Source organism: Lottia gigantea (assembly GCF_000327385.1).
Source record: "Lottia gigantea unplaced genomic scaffold LOTGIsca_58, whole genome shotgun sequence".
NCBI lineage: Eukaryota > Metazoa > Mollusca > Gastropoda > Lottiidae > Lottia > Lottia gigantea.
In genome coordinates this window covers 380,839-406,786 of record NW_008709979.1, presented here as the reverse complement: position 1 = coordinate 406,786, position 25,948 = coordinate 380,839, and the positions used below count along the sequence as shown (strand labels likewise).

The 25,948-nt window shown below is 31.8% G+C and overlaps 6 protein-coding genes across 6 annotated transcripts in view; 4 read left to right on the top strand and 2 right to left on the bottom strand.

Moving 5' to 3' along the window:
- Positions 1 to 694, top strand: part of LOTGIDRAFT_166398 (hypothetical protein) — a gene marked incomplete at both ends in the record, with an annotated part of 5,544 nt that extends 4,850 nt beyond the window's left edge. The window contains 2 exons of the mRNA XM_009063466.1: positions 53 to 119; positions 372 to 694. Coding sequence (XP_009061714.1) covers positions 53 to 119; positions 372 to 694 — 390 coding nt within the window. The remainder of the gene's footprint in view (positions 1 to 52; positions 120 to 371) is intronic.
- Positions 695 to 1,646: 952 nt separating this feature from the next.
- Positions 1,647 to 5,867, bottom strand: LOTGIDRAFT_235010 (hypothetical protein). The gene is made up of 4 exons (XM_009063465.1): positions 5,167 to 5,867; positions 3,533 to 3,628; positions 2,995 to 3,120; positions 1,647 to 2,619 (listed from the first exon to the last, which is right to left on the bottom strand). The coding sequence occupies exons 1-4, from the start codon at positions 5,282 to 5,284 to the stop codon at positions 2,426 to 2,428; spliced, it is 534 nt and encodes a 177-aa protein (XP_009061713.1). The 5' UTR covers positions 5,285 to 5,867; the 3' UTR covers positions 1,647 to 2,425.
- A 1,480-nt stretch (positions 5,868 to 7,347) lies between these two features.
- LOTGIDRAFT_166396 (hypothetical protein) lies at positions 7,348 to 9,240 on the bottom strand (the record flags this gene model as incomplete). Its single annotated transcript, XM_009063464.1, has 4 exons — positions 7,348 to 7,540; positions 7,816 to 7,909; positions 9,026 to 9,100; positions 9,225 to 9,240. The coding sequence occupies 4 exons, from the start codon at positions 9,238 to 9,240 to the stop codon at positions 7,348 to 7,350; spliced, it is 378 nt and encodes a 125-aa protein (XP_009061712.1).
- Positions 9,241 to 10,949: 1,709 nt separating this feature from the next.
- Positions 10,950 to 16,856, top strand: LOTGIDRAFT_235009 (hypothetical protein; the record flags this gene model as incomplete). The annotated part of the gene is made up of 7 exons (XM_009063463.1): positions 10,950 to 11,472; positions 11,871 to 11,989; positions 12,222 to 12,476; positions 15,223 to 15,317; positions 15,453 to 15,486; positions 16,067 to 16,195; positions 16,692 to 16,856. 7 exons carry the CDS (start codon positions 10,950 to 10,952, stop codon positions 16,854 to 16,856), a joined length of 1,320 nt encoding a protein of 439 aa, XP_009061711.1.
- A 2,224-nt stretch (positions 16,857 to 19,080) lies between these two features.
- Syt18 (synaptotagmin 18) lies at positions 19,081 to 20,878 on the top strand (the record flags this gene model as incomplete). The annotated part of the gene is made up of 3 exons (XM_009063569.1): positions 19,081 to 19,800; positions 20,085 to 20,229; positions 20,405 to 20,878. Coding segments are annotated over 3 exons (1,185 nt in total), but the record flags the coding sequence as incomplete, so codon positions are not given.
- Positions 20,879 to 22,924: 2,046 nt separating this feature from the next.
- Positions 22,925 to 25,948, top strand: part of LOTGIDRAFT_235007 (hypothetical protein) — a gene marked incomplete at its 3' end in the record, with an annotated part of 9,930 nt that continues 6,906 nt past the window's right edge. The window contains exons 1-7 of the mRNA XM_009063462.1: positions 22,925 to 23,080; positions 23,615 to 23,795; positions 24,030 to 24,131; positions 24,524 to 24,605; positions 24,741 to 24,870; positions 25,151 to 25,316; positions 25,580 to 25,687. Coding sequence (XP_009061710.1) covers positions 23,644 to 23,795; positions 24,030 to 24,131; positions 24,524 to 24,605; positions 24,741 to 24,870; positions 25,151 to 25,316; positions 25,580 to 25,687 — 740 coding nt within the window. The 5' untranslated portion in view covers positions 22,925 to 23,080; positions 23,615 to 23,643. The remainder of the gene's footprint in view (positions 23,081 to 23,614; positions 23,796 to 24,029; positions 24,132 to 24,523; positions 24,606 to 24,740; positions 24,871 to 25,150; positions 25,317 to 25,579; positions 25,688 to 25,948) is intronic.

Below are 25,948 nucleotides of genomic sequence, written 5' to 3'. Positions count from 1 at the left end.
ATCATGGTATGGTGATACATGTAATAATAAATGTCGTTCTAAATGTAAACAGAGTAAATGTTATCAATCACAATCTAGACCAGTAACTTGTACAACTGGTTGTATAGATGGTTATAAAGGTAATTACTGTCAGGATACCTGTCTAGATAACTGTGTTAGTTGTAATAATAATCAATGTACAAGTTGTAAGACAGGATGGTATGGTAATCAATGTCGAACAAAGTGTAATAGTAATTGTATCAATAGATGTAATCAAGATACTACAAGTTGTAAATCTGGATATTTTGGAAACCAATGCACTGAACACTGTCTTAACATTTGTCCTGGTGATTGTAAATAGGATTCTGGACATTGTGAATCATGTAATTCAGGAACATTTGGTAATTATTGTAATGAAACATGTAGTACAGGATGTTTACCTGGTAAATCAACCTGTGATAGAGATGGTAGATGTACTGTAGGATGTATTAATGGTAGATATGGTAATAATTGTGATGGTAAATGTAGTACAGGTTGTTATAATGGTACATGTAATAGAAATGATGGTAGTTGTATATATGGTTGTATTTCTGGTAAATCAGGACCTACATGTACTAATGATTGTAGTAAAAACTGTATTATATGTAGTCAGAATGAAAATAAGAAATGTTCCCAATGTTTTTTAATTATGATTATTTATAACAATGGAAATTAGCAAGGCTATTTCTAAAAAGTCTTACCAATTTGCCAAACTAACAAACTTGATTTGCTCAATTGTATGTCTTTTGAGGCCTGAAAATAACGCAAATAAATTTCTATATCTGTAACTAAATCGTTGACGGTTGAACAACAGATAAGAATTAATTTAATTTTGCCTCAAATATTAGTTTGATATATTTTGAAATACTCTCGCTATTCGGTAAATTTGTATTATAATATTTTGTATATTTCGATGTAATTTTTAATAATATGTTTATAATGTACAAACCATAGTTATAAAATAACTCGCATTTCTTTGTTGTTATGTATAAATTATATTCTTGGCGATATCACATCAAAAACTGAAAGGCAAGTCTTACAGAAAATCAGTACTACTTTCATAAACCATGTTTATAGGATGTTGTATCCTTGCCAGGCACTATACACCCACTGACAGCTTTTGAATAAAAATATTTGGCAGTACAGTAAGAATTACCCGTATCAAATATTCAACCTTCAACCTCTTCTTTTGAACTTTTTGAGGCAACACTGAATAATATTACCAATATTGAAAGCGTTTTCAAGAACAAGGTAAATAACCCCTTTAAAACATTTTTTGATTTTTTGAATTTTCAATAGGGTTCATCCTTGGGTGATAAACACTTGCACCAAATTTCATCAAAATCTGTCAAGAATTGTGCCTTCTAGAGTGTTGAGGAGCTAAAAATTTAACAAGTGCAATTACTCATACTAAATATTTTTTTGATTTTTCTGATTTTCAATAGGTTAATCCTTGGGTAACTACAAACACTCACAACAAGATTGTCAAAATCAAGCAAGCAAGCATCCAACTCACTGAGCAACCGCAAAAATATTCAGTAAGACAGTTAGTTCCTAAATCTTTTTTAAATAGATTAAATAATGAAATTAGACAAGTAATTTATCATGATGAAAAAAGAATTGTATTTGTAATAGTATTTTTTTTTAATTTCTCCTGTTGGACATTAAACAAGACACTCTCTATCCCCTCCCATATTTTGTTTTATTTTACATTTATATTAAGTTCAATAGTTGCTATTGTATATATATATTTACTAATAATAATGTACTATGTAAAAATGTAAAAGTATGCTTATTAATAAAATATAATATTTAAAAAAGTCTTCCTGAAATTGTCCAAAATGGTAGTATAAGAAGTATATAAATAAATAATGTAAAATAATACAGTGTAATCTGTCGCTTATTTTGTATATGTTTTTAGTTCTCTTCATCATGCATGGGTAAGAGCACAATTTCTTATCTGTTCTCAAATTTCAATGTTTTTATTTTATTTTGTTACTACAGAATACTTAGCCAATGCAAGGTTCATTCAAAACTTCACTATATTTTGACACAGTCTGTGACTAAAATACCACTTCTATATCCCAGTTTGTTGGGCCAAATTCATAAGACTTAGCATCTGCTTCTCGGGCTTATTACTTCTGTATTCATAATTGAATGTGTATGAATAAATTTTAATTAATGTCACCAAACTGACAGTTTGTGTACAGAATGTAAACCTGGGTATTGAGGTAATCAGTTAAAAAAATTCCACTGAACTTGTATATTATATACTTACATTAAACGAGATTGATTAACAAAGTTCAATTTATATTTATTATACCAGAAAACAAAACTCTTTATATCTATACTGGCTAATAAACCTTAATTTAGGCATTATTTCCAAATACTCATTGTTCTTCTATTCTTATGTAAAATATTTAGCATACTCAGGTTTTGTTTCAACATCACTCTTGAGAGGAAAGAATTGTTGGCGATTTCTTATTCTTTCAGATGAGAACTTTCTTTTCTTTCCACCATTTCTTATATACGTTAACTTAATAAGCCAAGCACAGAGTCCGACAAAACATCCTGCATAGATAGCACCTGACAAGCGATTTGCTGAAATAGAGAAAAGGAAAAGAACATGAATTTAGATTAGATCAAAACACTCTTGCAACCATTGCTTTCACAGTCCAAGGTTATAGTCAAGGGCAATAACTCAAAAACTTGTCAACTTCAGTCTGTATTAACATTCATTAGTTAAAAATGAACATTCAAATGAACAGCAGTGTATCCACATGTAATGTAGGTATATAAAACAGAACATACATTCAAGCAATGAGTTGAATATTGATGAACCGCAGAACTGAATGACCAGAAAAATACTACGGAAATACGATTTTCACATAAACATCAATATAAAAACATCTTATGTGAAAACTTACAAAAAAAAAACAGTATTAACAATGAATATAAACATGTAAATATACAGACCTTTAAACATTGAGCCAGGTATAGCTCCGGAACAGAATCCAGCAAATAAGTGATTCCTAGCATCATCTTTACCACGTAATGCTCCCAATGCAGATAAGGTTGCTCCATATGTTATTCCTGTAACAGCTGTAAGAAAGAGACATGTGGGCGGATACTATTAATTCAAATATTTCATTTATTTACTATTAATTCAAATATTTCATTTATTTACTATTAATTCAAATATTTCATTTATTTACTATTAATTCAAATATTTCATTTATTTACTATTAATTCAAATATTTCATTTATTTACTATTAATTCTTATATTTACATTATTGAAGTATAATGAGTTTGGTAAGTTTATCAACTCAACTGGCTAATTGGACCTCAATTTAGACAAAGATAGGTCTTTAAAAAAGGTAAAATGTGTATTTCCTGCCATAATAATCATAAGCTATTAAATGAAATCTTTAACTTCATACATTTTTGCTTTACAGTGATGTTTCAACTTCTCTAATATTGAAAGTTAGCAAATACATCTAAATCTATATTTACCTGTTACTCCAACAGGGATAGCAATTCGTAACAATGTAGTTGCTGCTGTTGGTGGAACTTTAGACGTTAAATGATTTCCAATTCCAAGACAAAATCCTGAAAATACAAAAAAAGTGGCATAGGTAGATGTTATTAATGCGTCAGCAGCTTTGAATCCAGAACGAGGTTTATAATGCAAACAAACAAAGGCAGCATTGTGTCACTGCAGTAAAACACAACCTTGACATCTTTAAAGCTTCCTTCTCCAATTCCACTAACTCAACACTAATCATATTTTACATCTATTACATAGACTATTCAAGCATATGATGTTGTCATCTTCTGATGGATGACATAATTTGCGTTATGAACCTAGCTCTCAGTGTTGAGGGATGAATAAGGTCTATACAGTACAGTGGTGTAACCTATTTTCGTGGATATAAGGATTCAACATCCAAAATCGTCAAAGTTAAAAAAACGAATTTTTTTTTTATGTCTTAGATGTTTCCTCAGATATTCTACAAAATAATTAAAATTGGTTTATTTCGATTTACTTTATGAATCCTTCACTTTGACTCATACTTCATTAGCAACGGCGGCAAAATGCGTCACCTATTTTCATGTACAATGTTAGATCTATAAATAAGTCTAGAAAAACACGTTGTATGGATATATCTTTAATATCAATTCATTATAACTAGTGACAATTCCTTCAAAGAACCACGATTTTTAAAAAAAAATAGTGACTAACAAAATAAGATACGTAGCGTGATTTATTGCTAAAAGTCACTGAAACAACATAAGAATATGGTCCACTTTGTGTTCCGTAGAAATTTTGTGCTGACACGGAATCCGCTAGTTGATCATGTGACTTCATTCGTTGGACTACATTCTAGCAGATGACACTTTGAATTCCGATTACCGCTTGGGATTATAAGGAAATTCGGCCGATAAAAAATGGTGACGTTTGGTAATAAGTGAAATCCGCCATTTTGTATTTGTCTATAGTATACATTGATAATTTTTACCTTGCTTGAAACTACTGGATTCATTCTACTAGCTGATATTGTAGAGAGAACCCATGTTTATCAAAACAAGCAAATGCGGAGGTCACGCGAGGTCGCACATGTAAATTATTAATCCTTTCCCGAAATCCACGAAATTAGGTAACTTGACTGTACAATTCAGCTAAATCAGTATGCCTATATAGCATTCTCAAGTAGAAAGCCAATAGAAACAACAAAGATTAATTATTTAACCACAAATAACAAATAATGAACTTTTTTAGTTGCATGTCATGTATCTGAGGATATCTTTGGTTCCATAAAAAATTTTATGAATTTGAAATAAACATGTCACTACCCACTTATCAGAACTTTCCCAAAAAAAGATCAAACATTATTTTATTTTGACTGGTTGGCAATCAATCTTTATCAACCAAAGACAATCAAAGTATCTCAGTAATAATTTGGAGTTTCAATTCATATAAAACTGATTGCGACTCTGTAATCATTGTGGTCAGACTTTTCAAGACAGTACACAGTAGGCAAGTAGTTTATTTCTGACAGCTAAGGTTGAGTAGTGTCATATTATGTGATGTTTATCTACCATAACATAGACTCCTTGACATTTATTCAAATGGTATTATACTCTACCTATTACTCCACCAAGCTGGCCGAAATTTATAGTTTTCTGGAAAGCATATTGATCTGCAGGTATTTCAAATGCATTATAGCGAACAAACGGTGTACTTTTTTGCTTTCGCTCCATCATCTCACAATCACAACTTCAACCTCATCACAACATTTTTATTCTTACTTCCGGTAAATAATGAAGGTCATTCTAACGTTTACTCCGTCAATGCTTGCAAAGTATTGAGGACGAATCGACCATATGCTGACAAAATCGACCAAATTAATTATATCCGATGCACGGAGAACTTATCCAAGTAGCCCTAGTTGGAGCAATGATTTTGAAAGATGATAACTTAAGCTCACTTTGCTGAGACTTACAATACAATACAAAATGACTAATCAAAGATGGGAAGTCGTGTAAACATATGCCTGTGTAGTATCAAGTGATCAACCTAGACCCCATATTCCAGCCTCTGATAGATATTTTGACAGTTATCACTAGCCAAATTAGCTATCAGAGGTTGGAATAGGCTTGAGGCAGATGTTTTGGTCTAGCTTGCACAATGTGTTCAAGATGGATAGGCCTTATAAAAATAAATTATAAAATTGTTATACATTTAAACGGCCTAACTACGTTGGCTCACTGTCAGTATAGACCAACACAACACTCGTGCAGATTAACAACTACTCTGGGATGATATAAATTGTTATTGAAAGGTAAACAAAATACAATGGCGGAATGAAAACCGGGTATTTTACATAGCCCAGCGCATGCGCAAGTATGCCTAGAACACAGGCGTTCGTACAATTAATAATAACAGTTAACACGTTACTATAGTATACTGGCGCACGTACTTTAATGTGATAATTAATTTGAATTAAAAATGTTAATGTTCATCCAGGTGATAGCCGAATTATTTTCATCTAGGTGATAATTCGTGTTATTTTTAATTGAAAACTTTAATATTTCACCTAGACCTATAGGTGATACTTCAACGAATTTTCACCTAGGTGAAAATTAAAGTTTTTAATCCGAAATATAAAATGAAATATGTCGTATGTGAGTTTTTAATTCAAAATTACAGGAATTATCACCTAATTTTCACCTGGGTGAACACAAGTATCACGATACGGGAAAGGGTCAAAATAGCAAAGGGCGAAACAGAGAAGGTGCGAAAAAAGAATAATTAAGGGGCAATGTGGGAAGAAATCGTAAGAAAATAGTTTCGTATGTAGAACGCAACCGTACAATCTAATTAAAACGTTACGTTTACAAACAAGAATGGTGGCTTTTGCAGTAGATTAACATCATGAAGATGGTGCAAATTACGTATGATAGTAAAGCTATATAAACTAGATTCTAGTACGTTAGTAGCTAAGAAAAGGGCCAATGGCTATTAGCACAGAAAACGATCCTGATCAGGTACCAGATTACAAGATAAAGGGACATATAGACGATAAAAATGGTCCGACAGTTTGGATCAACATGTTTCAAAATCAGTAGCCGATCACTTTTTAGTACCCTACTCTCAGCACTGTTCAAACGATCGCATCAGATCTCCGACAGTTTGGATCAACATGTTTAAAATCAGTAGCCGATCACTTTTTAGTACCAGACTCTCTGAGAACTGTTCAAACGATCACATCAGATTCCCCCCCCCCATCCCCCCCCTCCTATTGTTTGTCCCGCCATAAGATCAGATCATGACTCAATCGGGTTAAAAGAAGGACAGGCGATTAAAGACGGCAATCGGGCCGATCAAAGAAATGTTTAATCGGGATCAGATCGGCTCGATCGACCATTTTGACACACCATATGGGCTCAGAATGTTATATTTATGCATCCTGAAAGACTCGAGTTTTCTATATGGACTCTTCAGCAGTGATGAGGCCGAGCAGGGGCCACAAAATTTTCAAAAAGGTAAACACCACACTTCGAATGATATATTCCGTCCACCCCCCACACCCACTCTCTTTTCATAAATCAGATTCGCCATATTATGTACCGCGGTTAGCCAAATAAGTATGGACAGTCACATCTATTTCCACTACCTGGAGGTGATGTGGCGTATCGATTAGAGTTTCTTTTAATATCAAATTGCAGTCCATTTTAAAAGACCCACGACAAAACATATAGTTGGATCATATTATATACTATAAGAATATACATGCATCATATATATAGTATTTATAATGTTATGTTTATTTTCTTGAAAACGCTGGAATAATTTGTCTGGAATTGTCTATATAATCTTTATATTTCTGTTTACTAAAATGTTTATCCTCCGGACAAACTTGAATATAAGGAAAACAACACACAGGGTAGGACGCACCAGTAGTATCCCTTTTCTCTATATAACAACCGAATTTCTCGTGGATAGTTCTATGTGGACATCTGTAATATAAAAATTGTAAAATACAAAAATGATGAATAACGAGCCTATTGACTATTTTAACTTATATCGGGATTGAACCTGAATTTATGTTAACGGGGAATTGGAGATGTCTATCAGGTGTTATGCCCTCCACGTTTGTTCATCAAGAGATTTGTCTAGGAAACGGGTGGCAACAAAGTTTCATAAATTGAGCCAAAATAACAAGCCAAAGTGTTTGAGTTGACTTAGTAGAGAATAAAAGTTACAATAAAACATTACTATACATAAAGCTTACACATAACAGTAATATGTCCATTCTTGGCAAACACAATTTTTACAATCAGGCGTCATCCATTCTTCTCCTGGCTTTTTATTATCTGGACATTTTCCTGTGGAAAAATCAAATAGTTTATTCTAACATAATATTGGAATTGGCTGACTAGATACAAAGGCAATCGTAATCTAAACTGTATAATTATGCAACATCGAGTACAAATGTCTCAAATACCGCATTTTTTAAAACAATAATTCAAAATGTTATGAATTGATCAGGTCCTGCTGTTGAACAGGAACATAATTAGAATTGATCTTTTGTTACTAACGGCTTGTTGTTACACATAATCTAATTGATTATGTTTTGAATACACTAACCAATAAATTCTTGTATACCGTTCCGGATTACATGCTGCATGCTATATACAGGGTAACTAAGTAACCTTAATGTATATACATTAACGTGATATTCAAGTTCTTTATTAACAATAGCTTAAAAACATGTTCACTGTCATTTAGGTGCAAATATTTTAAGCACAAGTGGGTGCATGTGCATTTGGGTACAGGTCTTATAGGCACAGTGTTATTTAGGCACAGTGATTTAGCTTATACGTGTTTGAAGTTGTAAATCACTGTGTCTAAATGACGCTGTGCCTTAAGTACTGTTTCTTACTGCGTTTAAAATATTTGTGCCCAAATGACTGTTTACCAAAATTAAAAATCAGCCTTATTCACATATTGAAGCGTTGGTACATATTACAAATTGATTAAATTCCCCATATCTTACTATTCTTACCCTCGATATCTTGCAAGGGTCGGCCGAGCCATAAACTGATTACATTACAACTATTTCGTTTAGTAAATTTTCATTAGAGTGACTTTTCCCAGTATATACTATTGTAAAACGACTGTGCAGGGTTTGAGTTGGCTGCCTACACTCGGAAGTAAGGGTATTGAATGAAGTAGGCTAAGCTATGTGTAAAGTTACCATCAGAAATTGTGAAAAATGAATGCCACAGGAACTCATAACTACCGTAAACTGAATATACATGTAAACGATGATAACATATCAAAATAATGTGTATAAAAATAATTATTTAAGCTTACATTCAAATTACAGTGAGAAAATATCTGTTTGTTTCCTATGTGATAAGACCCATAACTACATCATAGAAAAAACTTAGTTCTATCTGTCAATTACATGAATGAAGAGACAACATACACAATCTTACCTTTATGGTACACGAAGTTTCCATCAATACACGAGATGATTGTGATAATGAAGAAAACTCTGTATAACATTATTGCTGCATAGAACAAGGACATTTAATATTAGGAGACAAACAAGGTCTCCATTTTTAACAGTATAAGACCTATCAGTCAATAATGTAACAGATTTCAAGTTTATTTTCAACAGATTGTATTACTTACTTTTTATTGATCTCATGTTAAAGAATAAATAAAATATTATTGTTTACCTTCTATTGTTCAATACGACAAGCAAATTTTCGCACCGCCTCAAGTGTGTGACCCCCTTCTTTATACTCATTTTCATTTGAACTTCTACTTCTACGATCGCTTTAGAGGTTCGGCCTGGCGATAATCGCGTCAGGTGCGTTTTTGAACACCATGTTAGATAATAGATAGCATTAGAAATATTAAAGTTCTGTCCTGTCCCAATTTACTTTTTTCAACACAAATCTTGTGACTTTTCTAAGACACGCCACTTTGAAATATTTAAAGATTACGTATAAGATAGATTTACTTCACGCTTTATTAATTATGTAGTGGCTATATTTCGCAATACTCAGTCGTGTAGCCTACATTTTGGCGTAATGTTTATTAAGCCGCGAATATATTTCTAATAAATCTTTGTAGCGTTCAACAGAGTGCAATATCGACTATAGAAATTATGACTATATAGTCGTATGTTTCTTTGGAAGTTTGGGGTTGAAGAAGGTATTCAGTTGTCGTGATAGTATTCCTGATATATAAAATTTCATGTTGGGGCCGTACCCGTTTACTCGTTGGAAACGAAATTAAATGAATGGAGTTTTACGTCCTACTTTTCTGCACCATGTGGACAAATGAAGACGGGCAACGCCATGCAGGGTGCAATGAGGGAAATTTTGCCAGGACAGTGGCATAAGCCTGCTCGTTTTCGATTTCCAACTGTCGAGGGCTCTTTACGTGCACAGCCTGTAGCACAGGGGACCTCGGTTATTGTCCCATCCGAACGACTAGACACTCGTAAGCCCCTCGTACCTGCATCACTGATAGGGGGAAACCGGGTTGAAAAATCCGAAGGTATTATCTTGACCTATGCCGGGATTGAAACCTGGACCTTCAGGTTAGCGAGCAAGCGTCCAACTCACTGAGCCACCCCGGCTCCCCATTTTACTCGTTGGAGATAATTTTTATTATCATGGTGTTGCATCATGACAATGATTGTTTTTTATTTTCTTTCGATGAGTCGGGAAAGTTAAAGTTAACATCTATTAAAGCTCCTTGACCTGGATACGATGAGGACACGATTTGCTTTTTCTGTTTCTGTCTTATAGACAACCGGACACCGTACCTCGTTTATACATACAGTTCTTCAAACAGATTCGACGAATCATTTATTACTACTCATCAACATTTTTCAAATATGTAAATAAAGACTTAAGTACTCGCAGTTGTAGGTTGCTGTTCGACCCGGATATGATCGAGGTAAAACATGTTATTATAAGACATAAAATAAGACATAAACTAACAAACCGTATCGAGAAAATAGTGGAAATTTTCACTGTGATAAACTAAATTGGGACGAATAGCAGCGCCATTGTTGTTTATTATTCTCGTAAGAAAACATCTACTATAATTTTGATAGTTTTAATTGTTGTGATACCTGTCACTAGTGGATATATATCTTTATATAATATATAGTTAATACACCTTGGGATGTTTCTATACATTACAATAATGTTTATCTACGTATCATTCGTACGTTTGTGATTTCTTAAAGTTTATGTTATAATGTATGAATTCTATGGGGGAAACTGTATAACAACTCTCATGGGTCTGTTCTTGGAAAAGAAGCACTTCAGCAATACAGATATTAACACTAACCTATTGTAGTTGTGCCATGTATCAATAGTGTAATATTTGGAAGAGATGTCTGAAGACCTAACAAAAGGAAAGGACCAACGTGGGTTAGAAAGTAACAACTCTGTGGTTGTGACCATCAACACGGGTCATGTTGGACTGAAACTTGAACTTCCCGATGATAAAAAATACCACGTTTTTCTCTATTGTGAAAATTCCCCACATGATAAACATGCTGCTCTATACATTTTAAATAAACTAGAAGGACATGGTATAAAATGTTGCTTCTCAGAGAGGGATTTTTCTCCGGCTAAGACACAAATAAGAAGTATAACTGAAGCTATTGAACAATCGGTGAAAATGGTTGTCATATTTTCAGACGCGTTTTTCAGTGGTCGCGAAGGAGTATATACCGCTGAAATGCACTTACAAACATACATTGATAAAGATAATAGTCTAATGATTCCACTAAAAATTGATGATTGTACCATGACATTGCCATTTAAAGGTATACTTCCAATACATATCCTGGATTTAAGGAGAGAAGAGGAATGGTTTCCAAATTTAATTCGTTCAATAGCAGATAAAACTGGTGAGTTTTGTACAACTTTATTCCACTAAAGGAATTAATGATTAGTTTCTCGAATCATAATAAAGACGAATTTCAAATATAATTATAAACTAAAATAGTATAATCCTTGTAAGACATTTAGGAGTATCACAGCACATTAAGAAACAACAGTTTTTATGGATATAGACTTCTATTTATTATTGTACACAATGAAACGTTGTGTTCAATAATAAATAGAAGTCTATATCCATAAAATCTGTTGTTTCTTAAAATAGTATATTCTTCCTGCTTGCATTTCTAAAAGTGTATATGGGTGATCATATAAGCAAAATCAAGAAATAGTAAAATCTATACATTTGTTCTGATCTATATTTTAATCAGATATAGTTCATTTATCAAAACAAATCAATTTTATTCAGATAATTATCTAAATATGAAAGTATTAGCTTCACATAGAGGATGTTATAGTTCAAAAGAAAGAAAGAAGTTGACACTGCAAGTGAAGTTCCTACAACAATTACAGAAAGAGAGTTTTATCGTAAGTAAATACAAAGTATTATCACTTTTGAATTCTCACAGTTTAGTAACCATAAGGCCCTGTTTATGTTTAGTTGTTTTGAGGGGAATCGTAGTAAGCAGATTTCAGATCACATGAAACACAGGGCGTGATGTATATATACATATTATTGATAAATGGCAATCTCATGGCAAAACAATTCCCTCGTCAACTTCATCTCCTCAGGCTAAATATTTTGTGTTTTTTTTTTCAGTTGGATGAAACTATATTCAATACGATGATAAAAGATATTATGAATATGTATCGTGATTACAGAAGACCCGATAAATTATTTTGTCCAGTATTAGCCTATTTATGTCTCATTTGTTTAATGGGAGTTATTTTTCTGTTTACGACCAGATATTTTCAAGACGATATTGTAAAAAGATGGATACCTTTATTTAGCATATTTGCTATGGGATTAATATTCACTGTTATCATGTCTTGTATTCTACGTTTTAATTGTCAGGTAATGTATGAAATATTCTCTTTAAGTTATATTTAATATTAAAAGCTAATGAGTATCTATTGGAAGTTTATGAATATATAATGCATAAGTTATAAGATAATGGATATTCAATGTATCTGTTAGACGATAATGGATATTCAATGTATCTATTAAAAGATGATGAATATGCAATTTATACTTAAAAGATGCTGAATATACAATGTGTCTATAAGAAGATAATGAATATTCAATGTATATTATAAAACATGATAAATATACAATGTATCTATTAGAAGATACTGAATACACAATATTGAAAGATAATGAATTATGCAATGTATATATTAAAAGATAATGAATATACAATATTAAAAGATAGTGAATATACAATGTATATATTAAAAGATAATGAATATACAATATTAAAAGATAGTGAATATACAATGTATATATTAAAAGATAATGAATATACAATATAAAAAGATAGTGAATATACAATGTATATATTAAAAGATAATGAATATACAATATTAAAAGATAATGAATATGCAATCTATATACATTAAAAGACAATGAATATAAAATATAAAAAGATAATGAATATGCAATCTATACATTAAAAGATAATGAATATACAATATATATATTAAAAGATAATGAATATACAATGTATATATTAAAAGATAATGAATATACAATATTAAAAGATAATGAATATGCAATCTATACATTAAAAGACAATGAATATACAATGTATATATCAAAAGACAATGAATATACAATATATATATTAAAAGATAATGAATATGCAATGTATATATTAAAAGATAATGAATATGCAATGTATATATTAAAAGATAAGGAATATACAATATTTGTATTAATAGTTAATGAATATACAATGTATATATTAAAAGACAATGGATATAGAATATATATATATAAAATATAAGGAATATACAATGTATATATTAAAATACAATGAATATACAATATATATTAAAAGATAATGAATATACAATGTATATATTAAAATACAACGAATATACAATATATATATTAAAAGATAATGAATATGCAATGTATATATCAATAGATAATGAATATACAATATTAAAAGATAATGAATATGCAATGTATATACTGAAAGATAATGAATATACAATGTTTATATTAATAGTTAAGGAATATTTAATTTATATATTAAAAGATAATGCATATACAATGTACATAAATGTATATATTAAAAGATAATGAATATACAATGTTGATATTAATAGTTAATGAATATACAATGTTGATATTAATAGTTAATGAATATTCAATGTATATATATATTAAGAAATAATGCATATACAATGTATATATTAAAAGACAATGAATATACAATATATATATTAAAAGATAAGGAATATGCAATGTTTATATTAATAGTTAAGGAATATTCAATGTATATATTAAAAGATAATGCATATAAAATGTACATAAATGTATATATTAAAAGATAATGAATATGCAATGTATATATTAAAAAATAATGAATATACAATGTTGATATTAATAGTTAATGAATATACAATGTATCTTTATACTTATCATCATGTTATATAATTATATTGTTATTATTTATATAGTTTATTATTTCCGTATTGTACATATTGTATATATTTATATATCATGCTGATGAGTCTAAATTGCTCTTTGCAATACACTTACTTACTTATCTATTAAAGATAATGAATATACAATGTATGTATTAAAAGACAATGAATATACAATACATATATATTAAAAGATAATGAATATACAATGTATATATTAAAAGATAATAAATATACAATGTATGTATTAAAAGACAATGAATATACAATACATATATATTAAAAGATAATGAATATACCATGTATATATTAAAATACAACGAATATACAATATTTATATATATTAAAAGATAATGAATATACAATGTTGATATTATTAGAAAATGAATATACAATGTATCTATTAAAAGATATTGAATATTCAATGTATATATTAAGAGATAATGATTCCAGGTCGTGATTTACACACTGCGAGGTTTTTTTTATATCAACCGTAATAACTATTTTGCTAACATGTATGTGTTGGGAACAATTATATAATAATAATATATTTATTTCGTACAAAATATAGTACACAAATGAACAAATAAAAAAGAAATATACATGTATATCAAATTAATATATAAAGTAATAACTAAGCTTTAATAATTTTGATAAAATGATAGACTCATTGTCTTCACTGCCGCCCTTCTGTCTTTTTTCCGACCCTTTTCTTATCGATCAACTGTAATATAACTCTATTTTTTTGAAAACACAATCTCATTTAGGTTTTTCACTATCCTTAACGGGACAGCCTCTCCATTTCGGAGGTTGATTTAGGTCTTGAATATGATTATGTAAATAGTCTTCGGAAGAATTAAAATTGTACGAAAATCGCATAATTCATTCAAATATATCTCAAACTAGGAATTTCACTTTCTATTTCTTATATGGCAGAGCTCAAGACGACTCGTCTTTTTTACTGTCAAACGCAGATAATTTTGGAAACTCTTGGCTTTGAAGGCCTTAATTTTGACGTAGACCTGTGAATTGATAAGCTTAGCTAAAAGGATTCTCGTTTCTGAGACTAAGGTTCAATTGATCAAAAACGTATTGCGAACCTATCCCTTTAAAAGGGTAGTTAATAGTTTCTAACTTTAAAGAATTTTTTTTTTTATGAATTTCAGGATTGTTATCACCGCTCTTATAAGAATGATTTGGCTGTTATAAATGATAAACTCATGGATCAAAATATCATAGTGTCAGTGGTTGCAGATGAAATATCCTTTGAAATACCTTAAATGATTTTCACTACAAACGTAATGTTATTTATGTAATAAAAAATATATGTATATTTCGTTGTTAAGAAATAGGTATATCATATCTCACTCTTCTTTATCCTTAACTCTCACCACATAAAACTTATTTATTATAATTACCTACCATGTATGGTGAGTATATTTTATTTACGCAGTAACCTATTTCATTATGTTTTTATGAATAATGATTTGATTATGTTCATGGTAAGATAGATTCAGCTTGACAATTCTTCAACATGGATTTGTCTATTTTGTCTATCAAGTTACTTGAATAGACCAATTGATTTTCCATGATCGTGCATTATGTTACATTGTACTTCCGTTTTACTTCCTTACATTAAGTATTCAAAAGGAAGTTTCACTGATACTTCATCCTTCGTGAAAAGGATAAAATTCGGCCGAGGGTTTTAACGATATTAAAATTCGCAAAGACCAAACGCAGCGCTCGAATATGCCAGTTATCGGGGTTAATCAACATTCTCTGTCAGAATGACTAGTAAGACCATTCCATTAATATAGAATAAATGGGGGACAACTCGTGCGTACAAACTTGGTGACTTCAGTCAGCAACTTGTGAGCAAGACTTCTTAAAACGTGGGCTCGGTAAAGTTCTATTATTATTAAAGTATATTTCTTCGTAATTTAAAGCGTAATATTTTAGAATATCCTTGAGAAATCACAATAACAATATTATAGTTCATTCATCTTGCAGGAATATCTGAAAGAGAAATATGTTGATGAATTAAAGAACTGTAAGACGAGTGCTGGTGAGGATATTTTAACATGTTACAAGATAATTAAATCATGGTTTTGTTGTGAAACACCTCCTTATAAAAACCAGGTAATATATTTACATGATTGTAAATTATAAAACATACTGATCGAAATCGTATGCCCCAATTATTTTTTGACTTATCAGCATAATGCGTTCAAGCTTAAACAACCCAACCATTAGTAGTTTTGCCTTATTGCGACTATTATAGTAAATATATAACCAGAAATAGTTATCGAGTCGGGTGAATAGGTTTGCTGGTAGGACATGAAAACATGTTTGGCAATGTACTTGTCAGTCAGCTTGTCCAATTTTCAATCAGACGTCTGTGGCTTCTGCAAATTCTCTATTTGATGGCATCACTAGTCGCGAAGGGCCTTTTCTGATAACGGTATGTTGATTTTGTGACATCACCAAACATTTATTGTTTGTGGAATCGGAGGAAACCATATAGATGTCTGATTGAAAATTGGAATTGTGCAAATTGATGCTATCAGTGTTCTCGATACACATAATTTTTTTTTTAACAATTTAACAATTTAATCATAGTAAATTTTTATTGTAGGATATATTTCATTTAATGTTAGTAAAAGAAGCAGCAATGTATGCCTGCTGGTATTTACGTGGAAAATTAACAGAACGATTTGAAGAGAGACATACTGTACAAAGCCAGTGTTTGTGTCAGTATATTGAAAAGAAATGGAAACTGTCAAAAATTACTCATTTGTGAAACATCGTATTGTGATTATCATAATGGCCAATTGCAGGACCTGGTGATGTTACGATGTTAACTCTTCTTAAGTTCGCGTTTAACTCGCAATGTCACATTAACATAGTATTCTAGAACTTAGTGTTATGGAATTTCATCCGTATGGTTTATGTTCTAGCATCGATTCATTAGTCTAAGAGGTCTAGGAGTGTTCATGAGACTTCCTAAAATGACAATTTGTCGATTGATAAAATGCTTCACAACTTTAATCAGTCTAATTTTATCAGTGTTTCCTCAACAGAATGTATACATGTTGCTTTATGTTAATCTCACCCCACCATTATCTTGATACCTCCTAACACTAATCATTATAATAAACATTGTTATATCTACAAAACATAAACTGTGATACTGTCAAAATATGTATAAAATGGTGTTATTTGCATATAAACACATATCTTCGTGTTGTTTCTGTGTCTTTGAACAGAGAAAGTGTTCTGGATATTAGAGATTATTTACTGCTTATTTGCAGTGCATTTATGACAAAAGTGAAAAACTAAAATGGATATAGATTGCACATGAGCAATTCAACAGAGTTGTGTTTTAATTAGATCTGATTGGTATAATGTGCATGAATATCACAATTTCGTTACCTAATTTTGATGGTGTTGATATTTGTTTTCATAAAGTAGTACAACCGAGAATCAATAATTTACGCTTGAACATTTATAAAAAATGTGCATTTCAACTAATATTTCACCATTTAATATGATCTTCTTTTGTGTTCAACTTTCTTGCCAAATTGACAGAGATTAAACAAAGTATGTAGTCTGTCAAATGGAATATTTGAGATGTTAATAAAATGTACGCAATAGAAATAATAATTGTCTAAATATCTATAATCCCACTGTTTTGTAATCCATGTAGACAGCCGTGAGAAGGTTTCACTACGTCAACACATGGCTACTTCAAAGATAATATTTTATGTAGGCATAACCTATTCAGAATGGCTGTACAGCCCGTTCATTGGTTGCGTGAATTAGTTCGTCCAATCAACGTATTTCGTTAATATTCTATTTTCGAATGACTGAACAGCTATGACCTCTAAGGACTTAAAAGTTCACAACTGTTCAGAACTAACCATCAGTCACGACTTAAAGAGAAACAAAAAAATCATTATACCAACAGTTTTCACCTTTATCAACCGTTACTTCATTGTGTTTTTTGACCACCCATTGTAAAAACATGCTGCTTGAACAAGTTTACTGAAAACTTTTAAGGTAAGAAATTATGTCATGAGAAGTAACATTTTGTGTTTTTAGTACAACTGACGTTTTGAACATCAGCAGGACATATTTGATAAAGAACAATGTGTGGCACAAGGTGTTCAAATTGTCGAAAAAAAAACCGCATTTTTCGTGAAAGCGCTCAGCCACGTTGACCATATGGGATCTTAGAACAAGTCGCAATGCTAATGAATATTTTCGATGGCAAATGGGTCAATGGAGTTAATGCGGCTTTAGAAGCGGTAGGCAAAATTGCAAGCAAACAAATATATTCAGGCAAATACCCTTTGTCACCCTTAAGATTTTGAAGCAATAAAGCACAAAGCGTCAATTGATAATTTAGAATGTTAATTTTGCCTCAACTTCTATGAAAAGTTTGGGAGAACATTAATGATGATTTGAGAGTTTTATCTATTAGTATAGAGAACACTAGACTAGCTGGTGTCAAAATCATTTTGTAAATTGTTACCTTTCTATCAGCCGTCTGTTGGGTGACGTCACATTTTAGTTTATGACAAATTGATTTGATTTATTTGACCAGATTGTGAGCCTGGTTACAGAATACAATGGAACTCTGTAAACGATGTTGTTGTTGTTATACAAATGCAGTAGAATACGATGAACCTAAAGCCCAACAACTTGTTTTGCAGAATCCTTTTATAGGTAAAAGTAATTACGTTTATTGAGACTCTTTTAACTCATCCAGAGAAAACAAATTATGCTGATGGAGAGTTCTATTTGCCCCCTAGAAAAGTGATTTATCCCCACTTCATTTTCGTTTTATTCTAACGTTTGACGAGCCCGATGCTCTGCGCCAAAAATGCTTGCCGCTATCCTTGCATAGTCTTCCCTCAATTCTCACCACCCAAAGCTTAACCAAAAACCAAAAAAGTCATTTGTCTGTCAAAAGGCAATTTATCTTAAACGAAGCATATCAGTTGTTTTAATTTATTTTTTCAGGTATAAGTGATAAAAGATATGTATTATTAAATAATCAAGAAGTAGAGATAGAAGGATATAAAGCATTGGACATAATTTCTCGTAAGTCTCAGATTGCCTGTACTTCAACAGCACCTGATGCGTTTGGTAAATCTGATATTTACGCCGATTCCAAACCACCCTCATATCCTAGACCGATTATAGGAATTATACATGGGGCAAAGTTGTCAGAGGCACGGAGTTTTGAAGATATAAGTTTTGACCCAAGAAGTGAACCCATTAAGAGATGTACGTCACTTACAACTTTATATAAAGACGTGCCGGAAACCAATAACACAGATTCTCTCACATTTATGACTTTATTTATCAATCTGGATACAGACCACAACTGTTTAACTATCAGTCTAGATAAGTTATACAATGTATTAAAAATCGACTTATATAATGATATACATATTTGGTTACGAGTTTTCCCAGATCATCCTGAAGGATTCCATAGTCAACCAGTTCATGCTGCCAAAAATTTGGAGTTCATTGATATATTTAGATTGAAAGATCAGACTGTTGAAAATTTGATTAAATCGACATTTCGTCTTACTGTTTTGGGAAAAGATTCAAAGAAAAAATCCCACAGGGAGTCTATTATATGTGAAGGTTTTGTAAATGGACGGGATATAGATTGGAAATCAGCACAAAATAATGAGATTAAGGTATATTTCAAGAGAAAATGGATGAAAAAGGTATGTACCAATTGATATAGACATGAAGGAAGTACTTTTTACGTGAAATATAAACTCGTTCTGGGATAATGATGATCTCATATAGAATATTTAAATTTGATCGATTGCCTTGTGAATGTGAGCAACCGCCGGTACCTCTCAACCAACAGGTCCTTCATCACTCGCTTTGATTGGTTAGAAATACACAAAAGCAAGACAGTGCAAAAATTTGTTAGATTACAATGATGATAGGGATATAAAAAAATAACAGAAAACAGATAATACATTTTTTTGGTTATTTTCAGATGAGTACATCAAATAAGTTTTTAGAAAGCGATTTGGGAGAATTATTTGTTTTGTTACAATACCAATCAATGGCGAAACGAATGAAGGTGTTGATAAGGAAAGCCAATAACCTACCAAAATCAGATAAGCTCATCGGAGTACCAGGTAGTCAATATGTCTTGTGTTTATTAATAAAAATGTGTATGTAAGCATCTATTGGGAACTAAGATGCTTTCAAATAGCGAAGGTTGAGTGTGCATGACACATCGAATATCAAATGTCATGGCTTGCACCTGTAGCTACGGGCCTGCACGTCTCAGATTTCTGGTTGTTTTTTCAGGTCATAGTGTGGTCATCAACTTATATAAAGATGGTGAAATCGTTTCAAGTCGTGAAACTCAGGTGCAAGGAGGACTGCATCCAGTTTGGAATCAACCATTTTTATTTACCATACCCAATGAACATCATGATTCTTACAATTTGGAATTTATTATAAAAAGGAATAGAAGATATACTAAAGATAATATTATAGGTCATGTCCTGGTTGGCCCTGGTGCACCAAAAAGCGGTGGAGATCAATGGCAAGAGGCTATGAAACCGCGGGGACTTGAATGTGCTCTCTGGCATAATATCACACCGATATTTACATACAGAAATTAATTGTTCTGCATAATGAGAAGATACAATTTAGGCATCATAAATGAGTATTGGTGTTTTCTTGTCTCCTGTAATAATTCTTCTTCTTGTCATTATAAATGTACATCACCCCTTGGTTTAATTAATATTCATTTTTTGGGAATAAAATGCAGTAAGTTAAACCACGTTTAGACCCCGGTATGCATAGCTTGTAGTTTTATTTTGGACTTTACTGAACCCTTTCATGTCGCATGTCATATGACAATATCTGTGTATGGAAACAAAATTGCAATCCCATTGTCAGGTTGGTCCTGTAGGCTACTAGCCACTCATGCGTGATATCGTTACGGGTAGAGCCTGCTATTTAAGGCAAAAATAAACCATTTATGAGTCCATGAAGACATTACCAGCTATTCTGTGTTCCCAACATGGTACCAAAATGAAACCAAGATGGCGTGGATCACATGATTGGGGTCACGGTCCACACTTCACCACATGTTGTTGATTGTAAAATGTAAATGTGGCGACGTAGGCACCATTACCTCAATCATGAGATCTATACATGAGAAACTGCGAAATTACGCCATCTTTTGGAGAGACAAAAAGACAACTTTGTATCAGACCATCTTTTGAGCTTGTCTGACAACATACGCACTGTTTCTGCACACTGTTGATATACCGGTAGGCCTACTGATGTGATTCCGTCACCATGCCTTTTGAAATTGACATAACTGACTATAGTATCTGCAATTGAAATGGTTAATTCCAACACGATAGTCTCCACTGAAGGTGATGATGCCTCCGCCTTTCTGTTTCAGGGCCTTAAGAAGTGGGCCGTGGAATTCAAGTCTTTGCGATGAGCGTGCGCGTTCAGAAAATACTAACCATTCCTTAAAACATTGCCCGGGTTGCAAGACAAAATAATATATGCCATCATGGCTGATGACGACAATGTTGTTGGCACCTCTCGTGAGAGTTGGTGTTTATCGCAATATTATCACTAACGAGTGAAAATTTTTAAGTTTCTGCTCGATTGGTGCTTCCATAGCTCTGCATAGAAACGTAGTCTAGTTCCCGGTAACGTTCCGACCATCCGTCGTTTTGAAGCAAACCCCGTTAAACTTTACGATCCGATGTGTCCTGGCAAGTTTTGAAACTGTTTCTCAAATTGAAAATAAGTTAAACACAGCTTAAAGGGACAAATGCTCCATTTTTTTACCACTCATACTTTAGTCTCATTAGAATTTTTTAGTAGCTAAACCAATCAATAATACTATTATTAATAGTGTTCATAGCTCACCGTCGAAATTTGAGCCTTCAAATCCAAATTGTTCACGACTAAAATCAATCCACCAAAATGCCGCTTCTGTCCCTTTAAAACCCTCCCATGAAGGAGACAAAAAATCCCAAGACATCTAAAAAGACTAGGCCTATACAGGGAAATCTTTTGGATGAATCAACTAATAAACATTTCACCCTCTCGACTCAATATTATTCAGTTTGATTCCCAAATAATAGACTACCATTTGTTTCCCAATTTAATAATATTTCTATCCCAGCTTCCCGTACAATTAAACGATACTAACTCAGAATTACAGAATAAGCTAGCCTACCAACTGTCTTTTACAAACAAAAAAAACTGCTAGGCCTAGTAGCCTACTCCAAAAATCAAAAACCCACAAATGCCAGTAATCACTCTTTTTTCCTGGTTATTTCAAACAAGATATATAATATATAGAACACTTCTGTGTATTTTTTAAATTATAGCCTATCTTTATACTTTTACAGTGAATTGTTTGGTTATGAGGCGCAATGTGGGAATTAAATTCTTTGACAAAATTATTTGAAATAAGCAGATTATATGGAAATAAATGATTTTGTGCAGCCAAGATTATTTGGAAACCATCAGTTTTGACCATTTTCATTGTATGCAAACCAGTCATTATTGTTTCAAACAATGAATCGATACTATTTTATTGTATTCATCTAATTAAAATTTGGTTTTGAAAGCTCATGACTCTATAAGCCTTTTGGTCGGTCTTCGTGAAAAATATCCATGAAAAAGGCAAACCCAATTATGAGAAATCGTAAGTAGCATAGCCTAGGAGAGCTATCTCAACCATAGAGTTATTACTTTCAAATATTTTCGTTTTCTGATATAGAACTGAACCGATTATTGGATTATTCAGCTAAATGAAACTACATCCGGGTTCTTGAAAATGGCGGCGAAATGAAATCTTATTTAGTTATTGAAGGTTATCATTCTTCTGAAATGTTTCTATTGATTGGTGAAAGTTACTCAGAAGATTTGAGATATGGACATTAATCACTTTTCAGAATATTAAAGTCTGTTATAATTCCTTTATGTGCCAGTTGCCAGGTGTGTAACTAAAACTCACAAACTGAAATTTGTAATCAGTTTTTAATTTTGAAACAAGTCCAAACACTACAAAACTTCATTAGGCTATCACAGTGAATTAAGCTACAATTTTAACAATTTTCGTCTTGAATTTTTTGATGAAAACCAACTTTACTTTCCCATTATGTTCGTCTAGTAGTAGTTGTATGCAGCGTAAAGCTTCTCTCTGATTATATCACCACATTGCCTTGGTCATAATAACTCAATAAGCCTAGTATTAGTAACAACTAAAATTTGATTTAGTTGTGACACATGTGAGAAGAGAGTAAATGTTTATCTTATGACAAAAACTTACTCATATTTGAAATTGTGAGGAGCGTGAGTAGCCCAGATTGAGCTCTCACACAGATACTCACTCTCCTTACAATTTCAAATATGAGTGTGTTTTTGTCATGATAAACATTAACTCTCCAAAATATTATATTATTATCATGATACTGGTATATTACCGTTGGCCTATAATATATATTTGATGTTTAATTGATATATTTTCAGATGACATAGATTTATTGAAGTAACCAAAGATGGCAAATGAAAGTGATGTATTTGGTTCTGTTCTAGAAACAGATTATAATAGTAAAGAATATGATATCAAGCAAGCATTTTTTACCAATTTACTTCTTCTTGGCTTTGAAGCAAAAACTTTTGAAATGAAGTATAGAATACCTTTTACAAAGTAGGTATTTGTTAAACTTGTAATTATGAAATGTAAACTGGTTATCCTAAAAACTTGTATATAAACTACCACCATGATTGATCTTTATTGATTTTAATCCTCAATTCTTCAACTTCAATTTGACCATGGGACACACTATTTCTGCCTTTAGTAATAAAGTCTAGTCTATTGGAGCTGAATTTTGTAGATCTAATCCATCTTACTTTCAATTTCATTAATACATTCTATTTTTAGAGACATGTTTAATCTTCCTAATAAAACAGGATCAGAAGCAGTGTTGTATTTTTTGTTTAACCAGTTAAACCCTGTTATGTGTAAAGAAGAATTCAGGTGTATGTAAGTAATATTATTTCAGCTATTCTGTTTTACAGTATGGTACTGTAACTTAAAGAACCTGTTTTTTTTTAAGCTTTACCACTGGTTTGTCATGTAATTCTTATATATTGACAAAAAATAGTCCAGTAGAGTCATTGGGGGTAAATTTGGACGCTTATGTATTTTATGCCACAATGTGTTAATTTTTTTCTTTCTGTGCTTTATATCTGACTGAACTATCAAAATCATGTGACAATCTGGTACAAGTTGGGCCATTTAAATGAGTATAATGAATAGGTACTATGGTTTATTAACAAATCAGGTACACAACTATTCAATTGCATGTGCAGCTTAAAATTTCAATGAAGATTAATCCTATGAAGAAATATGATGTTTCTGTTATTTATTTGTAGATGTTTTTGGCCAATATCGAATAAAAAAGATGAACAATTGTTTAGACGTGCTTGTAATAATTGGTTAATTAACATACAAAAGGTACATGTTTTTATTGTCTTTGTTTCTAAGTAGCTAGCAAATTGTGACATGCAGAAAGCTACAATAAATGATGGTGTAATGGTGTAAAGTGCAACAATGTCAAGAAATACTTATTCATCTTCTCTTCTATTACAGGAAGAACCTGATTCACATCTGCCAAGAGTAGCAGCTTCATTATTAATGTCCCCCGGTGGAAATAAATTCTATGAATTTCTGTTTTCTTTCTCTAATTACGTTCTATGTCAAGTAATCAAAAGAGATAATGGTAAGGTTCTGGATTGTTTAAAGACAAAGTTTGAAATTATTACAGAATGTTTAAAGCAAAAATTGAAAAAATTATTACTTTGTTAGCAGCTGGTGTATTCTATGATATAATACATTATGAACTGTGAAATCCTTATAGTAACAAAGTTTGAAATGGTTTTAGAGTAGAACTGTGGTTTTATTTGCAAGTTTGCTGAGCTTGAGTGAATTAAGAGTGATTACATTGATACAGCCACATTTTAAAGATTTTTAAATTTTCAGCGATATGAATTTTTTTGTAGGTGTAAAATCGGTGCTTGGATTTCCTGAACTCTGTCAGAAGACTGTGTTATTAGATGATGTTATTGGTAAAACTGTCCAGTGCTCTGCTATTAGATGTAGAAAACAATATTTTAGACAATTACAGCAAACCTTAGTTTCTAATAATGAATGGAAAGAATATTCAAGGTAAGAAATGGTTGTCTTGAGAATGATTTCATACTTTTACTAGAGAATTTCTGTTACTGTTCATTTGATGTGGTTTGTATGTACTTTCCAGCCATGTATAAGGATTATTGTCTGTTTATGATTATAGTTATCTATTGGAAAGCAGGAGCTAGCAGGAATATTTTTCTGTGGTCATTCTTAAAAATGGCTGACTATATATTCAAGGTATATTCAGATAGATTCTATTTTAGAGAAGGTTAAATAGTTCAGTTTTCTTTTTCAAGTGAATTGGTGAATGAATATCGTCAGTTAACAAAGAAAATACGAGATTTAGAGAGAGATGTTAGAAGTGAAATGCAAGCAGCAAATGAAAAAAGTCAAACAAGAGGAAGGTAAGTTGTTTGTCTATAAATATGAGATAAAGATTGGCTGGGCGACAAGTTATCCCTAGTTTTCAGTGACTAGTAGTTTCGTTCAAGGTTGAACTCTTCAGACTGATTTATTTGACTCACATTGCGAGGTTCTATTTATACTATTCAGGACCCCAGTGAAAGATTACCGGGGTGGGAGGTTTACCGGGGTTGGTTTTTACCGGGGTTGGTTTTACCTGGGGTTACGTGGGTTGATTCTACCGGGGGTTCTACCCCCGGTAA

Coding starts and splice junctions, on each gene's coding strand:
- LOTGIDRAFT_235010 (XM_009063465.1), bottom strand. CDS start 5,284: ATGATGGAGCGAAAGCAAAAAAGTACACCGTTTGTTCGCTATAATGCA. Junction 3,121..3,532: donor TATCCCTGTTGGAGTAACAG/GTAAATATAGAT, acceptor TCTTTCTTACAG/CTGTTACAGGAATAACATAT. Junction 2,620..2,994: donor ACCTGGCTCAATGTTTAAAG/GTCTGTATATTT, acceptor TCTCTATTTCAG/CAAATCGCTTGTCAGGTGCT.